The sequence below is a fragment of the Hipposideros armiger genome, unplaced genomic scaffold (genome assembly GCF_001890085.2).
Source record: "Hipposideros armiger isolate ML-2016 unplaced genomic scaffold, ASM189008v1 scaffold_168, whole genome shotgun sequence".
NCBI classification, from domain to species: Eukaryota; Metazoa; Chordata; class Mammalia; order Chiroptera; family Hipposideridae; genus Hipposideros; species Hipposideros armiger.
This window is the reverse complement of record NW_017731518.1, coordinates 1,163,542-1,172,741: the sequence shown is the minus strand read 5'-3', so window position 1 is coordinate 1,172,741 and position 9,200 is coordinate 1,163,542. Positions and strand designations below refer to the sequence as shown.

The following is a 9,200-nucleotide window of genomic DNA, read 5'->3' as shown; positions in this document are numbered from 1 at the left end:
CCCCTTGTCCACACTTATACTTCTGTAGCACTCTACAGTTTGTTGATCACTTTCACTTCACCTCATTTAAGGGAGACTGAGGCAGAGAAAGCTACTTAACCTTTCCCTCTTGGATGGAGGGGCCGTTTTTCCAATGTGATGCTCTTTAGCATCTAAGTTCCCTGAGAATCCCCATATGGCCCTTCTGAGATAATAAATTCAAAATGGAAGTACCAAGAAACTATCAGATTGGGAAATGTAACGTAGACTGTGGATGACCAACAGCTCTGGAATCTGAAGTATAACAAACGAAAGGCACGAACGCTGTTCTTAAGGAGGGCCGAACAGATACAGTTCCCCTGGTTCATTTTTCAGTGCCACATGAGGGCAAGGCATGGAAGGTCATTATTTTTAATAATCCCCTGTGACTCTGTTCTTGGCTACGTAGCATGAGTGTGAGTGCAAGAAAGGATTTCGAGGCAACGGGATAGACTGCGAACCAATAACTTCATGCATAGAACAAACTGGGCAATGTCACCCACTGGTGAGTTACTTGATTTCTTTTACCCTTACTTTAAAAAAAAAGTGCTTGAGAAAGAAAGTTAGGATATTTCTTATCTGAACAAAATCCCTCTTAACTCCCAAAGGGAGTCCCTAAGCAGGATGGGAGTAGTTATGGCAACTTTCACTCCATTGCAAAGCTTGAAAGCGCCAACATATGATTGCCGCATAAAATGCAGGACACCCTGTTAAATTTGAATTTCAGATCCACAATGAATCCTTTTCCAGAACAATCATGCCTCCAAGTAGTCCATGGGACATACTTAAATCAAAATGTGTTCATTTATCTGAAATTCAGATGAGCTGTGTCCTGCGTGTTCCCTTGCCAAATCTGGCAGGGAAGAAAAGAAAAGATTTCATTGTGATTAAATAAGAGCTGCACCAAACACGCAGACAGGAGTCTTTCCTTGCAACACTGAAGAGTCATTTCTAGCATCTTTCAGCCCCAAATTTGCAATTCTCACCTTAGATGGAACCTGATGTCCCACGGATGTAACTCATATCTAACTCTTTAGTTAGGAAATCAAACCATTTCTTCCATCTTTGTTTTATCAGGCCACCTGTCAGTTTACTTCTCCTGGCGTCTGGAGCTGTGTCTGTCCAGAGGGCTATGAAGGAGATGGCTCTCTGTGCTATGGGAATGCAGCAGTGGTAAGTCATCTCAGATCAACTCTAGTGCAGAATGATAAAGACAAAGATGTTTTGTGAAAATGCTATTAGCTAGAATGCCTTTCGAGTGCTCTACAAACCATTTGCTCCAGGAGATTTTATATGAAGCAAGCTGCTTCTCACAGATGGTACATGTGAGTCACAAATGTTCTACAGGCTAAAGGGAGCTAGCTTTTCTTTGGCACTGTCTGTGTACCAAGCAGCCCTGGCTTGCCTTTCTTTCCATTCAATCTCTTTTCATTCCTAGGCTTCCCAAATGGGCAACTAACTGCCCCTGCTGAGCTCTCTGGGTGCATTGTGTGCTTCCTATTGGTACCAAAGCACCCTGTGCTTACACACCTCTGTGTGTGTGTGTGTGTGTGTGTGTGTGTGTGTCTTCAGTATACCTGGCATCTTACTAAGTCCTTACCATGCGGCAGCACACCCATTTAACCCTCCCAACCATCCCTGAGGTTGCTGCTACTATTATGCCCATTTTATAGATGAGGAAACTGAGAGGCTAAGCAAACTTACCTAAGGCTGCTCAGCTCCAGAGTGAGGAATCCAGCCTGTGGCTGTGTAAGTGCAGAGCCCAAGCATTTACCCACCAGCGTTGCGCATTCTATTGGGGTAGAACACGTCCCACCGAATTGTCCTTGCTTGTGCGCTTGTCTGTCTCCTCCCCACACTGGACTTGAGGGCATGTCTGTTGCCTACTTCACTCTCGCTGTATACAAAGATTTGTTGAAATGAGAAATTAAGGAAATCAGCAGGTTTTCTCATCACTTCCTTTTTGTTCAGCTCACTGCAGTTTGGTTCCTGCCCTCCTCTCAGCTAAAGCCATTGGTCTCACAAACCCCAGGACCTGCCCTTTGCCCAAACGAAGAGCCTCTCTCAGGCTCGAGTCCCTGTTCCCCTGGGTTGGCTGCAGTGTCTGATCCTTGGACTATCTGCAGGCTCCATCCCACCCTTCCCTTCACACTGTTCCTTCTACTCCTCCCATCTGGCCTTGGAGCTGTTTCCTGACACCCAGACATGGAGCATAGATGCAATATTTTTTCTGCACTGTCCATCGGCCACACTTCCTAATACCTTAAAACCCTAAAACCCTGCTTTCACAATGTTCCTTCCCTCCCACAGAAAATAAGATGAAGTCCAAATCCTCAGCCTGGGGCTCCAGGCATCTTCACACAGGCTCAANAACTAGACTGAAGAACAAAACGACAGCAACTTGTCTGTTCCCCTTCCCCCAATTCCCCAGCACTGTTCCCATCCCCCCAATTCCCCAATTAAAAAAAAAAGTGCCTACTCCTGAGGCTGGTGACTATTAATGAGATGGTCCAGGTTAAAGACTGGCCCAATGCCTTGATGGTTTGCTGTGGTGGAGAATGAAGACGCACATCAGAGATCATGCCGACATGAGCAATCACTTCTATTTTTCCAGAATGTCTTCGTCAAAAGATGGGAAATTTCCAGACTAAAGTTTCCAGCTATGAAGTAGATGAAAATGGAGTTCTCTGGCTCCTTTCGCACCATCACAACCCACCCTCTCCACCACAACCCCACACACGTACATATAAAGCAGCCCTCAGACCAAGTTTTTCTCATCCTTGACGGGATACACCGGGAAACGCTTGAGACCCTAAGAAGCAGCATCCAGAGCCTTCCCTTGCTCAGCCCCAGGTTCTGCTCTGACAGGAGTGAGTGGGGGGGTGAGGGGAGGAGGCCCCTGTCTTCCATGACCCATGTGCCCAAGGCTAAGCTTGTTGTTCCCCAAACCCTGAATGTCCCTCCTCCTTCTCTTTCAGAATGTCTGTGCATTTACGGAACGTGTGATAACAGGATCGACAGTGATGGGGCCTGCCTCGCTGGCACATGCAGAGACGGTTCTGCTGGGAGATTCTGCCACAAGCAGACCTCAGCCTGTGGGCCCTTCATGCAGTTTTGTCACATCCATGCCACTTGTGAATACAGCAATGGGACAGCGAGGTATGCCTGTGGGGAAAGGGGGTACCAGCCTTAATGGCCTGTGGCCACTGTGTTACCTGTAGACAGACCCAACCCATATACTAAGGCCTGTTCTCTCCAACTGCCAGTGTGGTTTTTGTGAAGAAAACCTCAGACTGAGCTGGGTTCAAACTGCAGCACTCCCTCCTTTGAAAGTTGTGGCCTTTGAAAGCTGTGTGGCCTTGAGAAAATTACTTACCCTCTCTGAAACTCATTTTTCCCATCAGTACAATAAGGGTGATGTTGTTTACCTAGTAGGGCAGGTGAGGACATTAGACAAACTCAATGTAAAAACACCCAGGACCAGGACTACCGCATCATAAGTGTTCAGTCATGGAAACTGTAATTACCATCATCACAGATGTGAAGGAAATGAAGATGTGTCCACCCACTTTCCAATCCTTTAAAAATGCTTTACTTCCTACGGCCATTCATAATAACTCCTCTGTTACAGGCCCCTTACAGGAAATTGGGTCTTTGGTCATTGGATCTTTATGTGTTTCCTTAATACCATCTAACACATTCAGTGGGCTTGGAGAGAATATTTCCTCTCCAGGCGTATCTGGTTCAAAGTCAGTATCCACTCAAAAAATATCCAGAGGGCAATGCAGAGAATGTCTGAAATTCCTGGCCTTATTTTTACAGCACTTTTCTTAATGTGTAATTACATAGTTATTTGCTTACCTCTTTACAGCCTATATCCCCCCCCACCCCACTAGATGATGGGGAGCATGGAGCCAAAGACTGCCTCCTCTCTTCCACAGTTTACAACAGAAATGCATTTTCCTAAGGAGTTAGTTAGGATCTACATCAGTGCAGAAAGCAAAAACCCTAAGTAATCAAAATTGTCTTTAAAACCGCTTAAATCACCCACCAAAGACTATGGATATGGGTCTGAATATACTATATAAGCTTAGGTCAGTCAAACCATGTTGGAACAAGTCAACCTAAGTCTTCATTTGGGCAATTAAGTTTTTAGGTCCCCTAGGAGCCTTGATACATGAAAAACATTATTTTTAGATTTTTGTGATGCACACAATTTACAACAGTGACGTAGGGGTATGATAGAGCTACAAGGTGTCACAGCACTTATCATAGGGCACTCGAATAAATATTGGTTGAATGGCCCTTCATTTAATATGTATCATGGTAGAACATTTTGAGAGAAGTGTCTGAGAGGATAAGGGGTCAGTCAGGAAAATGTGTCAGCTCACGGAATGAGGCACCGGAGAACGTTGTATTGGGGGGGGAAAAAAAAAAGAACCTGAGAGACATTAGGGAGAGAGGGGAGGTCTCACCTGACCACCGTATTTTGTATTTTAAGGACTGTTGCACAGAACAAAAGGTAGACTTGTTCTCTGCTGAACTGGAGATAACTAGAGTTATAAAGGGGCAGATACCAGCCTGCTATGAACAGAAAAGCGGCCAGATGTCAAGCCTTATATGGCGCAAATGTGTGCAAGTGCCCTGCTAAATGACCCATATGTATTAGCTCATTTAATCTTTACCACATCCTTATAAGGGAGGTGGTATGATTAGACCTATTTTCCAAATAAGGAAACAAAGTCTCCCAGAGGTTAAGGGACTTGCCCAGGGTCACATGACTGCTGAGAGGTGGGACCTGGAGTCCCACCTGAGTCTGTGTGACTGCAGGCCCCAGCCTGTGACCTCCTTGGTTCACTGGCTCCCCACACAAAGGCAAACTGTCAGTCTTTCTGGCCATGAACCATTCACGTCAGGCTGGCTGGCCCTCTTCAGGGTGTTTGGTGCCTGTATTTCTGGGGCTGATTTTGTGCACTCCTCTTCCCGGCAGCTGTGTTTGCAACGCAGGATATGAAGGAGATGGAAGCCTCTGTTCAGACGTGGACCCTTGCTCAGGACTAACCCCGGGCGGCTGCAGCCGCAATGTGAGTGTGCTCTTCATTTGTTTCCAGGCTGCCTGGGTTCCAGGGAAATCCTGAGAGAAGGCCTCCCAAATGTCAGTGTCTGATGGCTTTTCGCTGCATGAAGCACATTTGTTTGAACCTTGCATTTTAGAGACGGTGCCAGGTGCCTTCTGGGAGGCTCCACTTCCTAAATGCACATGTGCGGGCGGGAGCTTTGGGCTCAAAAACACAGCCTGAGACTCAGACGTTGAGATCATCAGTCATAAACTCTTGATTCAAATGCTATGGCTTACAGGTGACTTTCATCTATGTGATCTAACTTGCTCCTCCCACCAACCCAATGGAGCAGATTTTGTTATTTCCATTTTACGGATTAGGAAACGGACGCTTGGGGACATTAAGTGACCTGCCCTGAGACCTATTATTGCCCAAACCCACCATTGCTTTCACTAGCACCTTCTGAATGTCACCGCCTCCACCTGGCCCCACTCACCTTCATTCCTTACCCACAGTTTAGTAACTGGTCTTCCCGCAGTACATTCGTTGTCCACCCACAGACGGAGTGGCTTGAAGGGGATCAGATCATGTTTCTCCCATGCTGAAACCCCCTCAGCAACTTCCCCTGGCTCAGCGTGCAGTTGGACACACTGCGTCGCCCCAGCTCACCAGCCTCCCCTTAGACTAGCCGGGGCCTCATCTCAACAACCTCACTTGCACCTCCCTCCCTCTCACCCTTCCTTCCACCTCCCAAGAGGCCTGGAGTCGGTACAGTGATTAGGAGCTTGGGCTTCAGCATCATATAGACCTGGGCTTGTGCCTCGTTGTGGCTGCGTGACCTTGGGCAACTTCCTTAACTCTTCTCAGCCTCAGTTTCTTTGTCGGCAAAATGGAGATAATAACAGTGCCTTCCTCGAGATGATGGCTTACCCCTACCAAACATTAAGAACAGCCCCTGGCTCAAGAAAATGACAGCGATCTTAGGGGCAGTGGCCGTTAGCTGGCCAGCTCCAAACAACTTGGCTCTTTAAGCCAGCTCGTCTTTTTCCACTGATCTCCATGCAAATGTGTGTTTTACTCCTTACCATCGAACTCCATGCAAATCTGTGTTTCTAGAATGTCCCTCGGACGATCCCTTTTTGCTCGTGGAATCCTGCAGCTGGACTGAGGTTTCTAGCATTGGGCTACTTCTTTCCTTCCTACAGGCAGAATGCATCAGAACCGGCACGGGGACCCACACCTGCCTGTGCCAGCGGGGATGGACCGGGGACGGAAGAGATTGCTCAGAGATCAACAACTGTCTGCTGCCCAGCGCTGGCAGCTGCCACGGCAATGCCACCTGTTTATACGTAGGCCCCGGGCAGGTAGGTGTGAACAGGTATAGCAGAGCAAAAAGGAAGCAGAACTCCTGCAATGTTGTTTTTCCCCTGCTAGACTCAAAAGTACTTTGGCTATAACTTACTGAAGCTCTTTTATCATCTGTAGCAGTGACAATAGGTTCATTATCACAACAAACTTATGATGTAGGTACTATCTTTTTTCACCTTTTGACCTCCTTCACCCACCCCCACCCCACACCTCTGAAAACCAGAAATCTGTTCTCTGTACCTATGAGTTTGGTTTGGGTTTTATTATTTATTTTATTCCACATATAAGTGAGATCATATGGGATTTGTCTTTCTTTATCTGATTTCACTTAGCATAATGCCCTCAAGTTCCATCCATGTTGTTGAAAATGGCAAGATTTCATTCTTTTTTATAGCTAAATAATATTCCATTGTACGGATATATGCGACATTATCTGTTCTCTGTCGATGGACACTTAGGTTGTTTCCATGTCTTGGCTATTGTAAATAATACTACAATGAGCATGGGACTGTAAATATCTTTTCAAGTTAGTGTTTTGTTTTCTTCAGATAAATACCCAGAAGTGAAATTGCTGGATCATATGGTAGTTCCATTTTTAATTTTTTGAGGAACCTCCATACTGTTTTCCATAGTGGCTGCACCAATTTGCAATCCGACCAACAGTGCACAAGGGTTTCCTTTTCTTCACATCCTCACCAACACTTGTTGTTTATTGTCTTTTTGAGGATAGCTTTTCTAACAGGTGTGAGGGGATGTCTCATTGTGGTTTTGAGATTGAATTTCCCTGATGATTAATGATGTTGAGCATCTTTACATATACCTGTTGGTCATTTGTATGTCTTCTGTGGAAAAGCGTCTATTCAGATCCTCTGTCCGTTTTTTAGTCAGATTGTTTGTATTTTTGCTATTAACGTGTATGAGTTATTTATAGATTTTGGATATGAACCCTTTATCATGTATATAGTTTGCAAATATTTTCTCCCATTCAGTAGATTGCCTTTTCACTTTGTTGATGGTTTCCTTCACTGTGCAGAAGCTTTTTTGTGTGATGTCCCACTTGTTTCTTTTTGCTTTTGTTGCCATGCAGGTACTGTTATTATTCCACTTTATAAATGAGAAAACTGAGGCACAGAGAGGCTAAATACTTTGCTCACCTCACACAGAAAATAAATCATAGTGTGAGATTCACACCCAGGCAGTCTGACTCCTGAACTGCCCTCTTAGTCTCCCCTTGTCCACACTTATACTTCTGTAGCACTCTACAGTTTGTTGATCACTTTCACTTCACCTCATTTAAGGGAGACTGAGGCAGAGAAAGCTACTTAACCTTTCCCTCTTGGATGGAGGGGCCGTTTTTCCAATGTGATGCTCTTTAGCATCTAAGTTCCCTGAGAATCCACATATGGCCCTTCTGAGATAATAAATTCAAAATGGAAGTACCAAGAAACTATCAGATTGGGAAATGTAACGTAGACTGTGGATGACCAACAGCTCTGGAATCTGAAGTATAACAAACGAAAGGCACGAACGCTGTTCTTAAGGAGGGCCGAACAGATACAGTTCCCCTGGTTCATTTTTCAGTGCCACATGAGGGCAAGGCATGGAAGGTCATTATTTTTAATAATCCCCTGTGACTCTGTTCTTGGCTACGTAGCATGAGTGTGAGTGCAAGAAAGGATTTCGAGGCAACGGGATAGACTGCGAACCAATAACTTCATGCATAGAACAAACTGGGCAATGTCACCCACTGGTGAGTTACTTGATTTCTTTTACCCTTACTTTAAAAAAAAAGTGCTTGAGAAAGAAAGTTAGGATATTTCTTATCTGAACAAAATCCCTCTTAACTCCCAAAGGGAGTCCCTAAGCAGGATGGGAGTAGTTATGGCAACTTTCACTCCATTGCAAAGCTTGAAAGCGCCAACATATGATTGCCGCATAAAATGCAGGACACCCTGTTAAATTTGAATTTCAGATCCACAATGAATCCTTTTCCAGAACAATCATGCCTCCAAGTAGTCCATGGGACATACTTAAATCAAAATGTGTTCATTTATCTGAAATTCAGATGAGCTGTGTCCTGCGTGTTCCCTTGCCAAATCTGGCAGGGAAGAAAAGAAAAGATTTCATTGTGATTAAATAAGAGCTGCACCAAACACGCAGACAGGAGTCTTTCCTTGCAACACTGAAGAGTCATTTCTAGCATCTTTCAGCCCCAAATTTGCAATTCTCACCTTAGATGGAACCTGATGTCCCACGGATGTAACTCATATCTAACTCTTTAGTTAGGAAATCAAACCATTTCTTCCATCTTTGTTTTATCAGGCCACCTGTCAGTTTACTTCTCCTGGCGTCTGGAGCTGTGTCTGTCCAGAGGGCTATGAAGGAGATGGCTCTCTGTGCTATGGGAATGCAGCAGTGGTAAGTCATCTCAGATCAACTCTAGTGCAGAATGATAAAGACAAAGATGTTTTGTGAAAATGCTATTAGCTAGAATGCCTTTCGAGTGCTCTACAAACCATTTGCTCCAGGAGATTTTATATGAAGCAAGCTGCTTCTCACAGATGGTACATGTGAGTCACAAATGTTCTACAGGCTAAAGGGAGCTAGCTTTTCTTTGGCACTGTCTGTGTACCAAGCAGCCCTGGCTTGCCTTTCTTTCCATTCAATCTCTTTTCATTCCTAGGCTTCCCAAATGGGCAACTAACTGCCCCTGCTGAGCTCTCTGGGTGCATTGTGTGCTTCCTATTGGTACCA

At 45.1% G+C, this 9,200-nt stretch overlaps 2 protein-coding genes across 2 annotated transcripts in view; one reads left to right on the top strand and one right to left on the bottom strand.

The window, feature by feature from the left end:
- NT5DC3 (5'-nucleotidase domain containing 3) overlaps nt 1–9,200 on the bottom strand; it is a 204,881-nt gene that overhangs the window by 61,602 nt on the left and 134,079 nt on the right. The window lies entirely within an intron of this gene.
- The window catches only part of STAB2 (stabilin 2), a 145,820-nt gene that overhangs the window by 61,549 nt on the left and 75,071 nt on the right, over nt 1–9,200 (top strand). The window contains exons 23-28 of the mRNA XM_019651878.1: nt 2,997–3,177; nt 5,009–5,102; nt 6,284–6,442; nt 8,101–8,196; nt 8,769–8,864; nt 8,975–9,016. Of these exons, the coding sequence (XP_019507423.1) occupies nt 2,997–3,177; nt 5,009–5,102; nt 6,284–6,442; nt 8,101–8,196; nt 8,769–8,864; nt 8,975–9,016 (668 nt within the window). The remainder of the gene's footprint in view (nt 1–2,996; nt 3,178–5,008; nt 5,103–6,283; nt 6,443–8,100; nt 8,197–8,768; nt 8,865–8,974; nt 9,017–9,200) is intronic.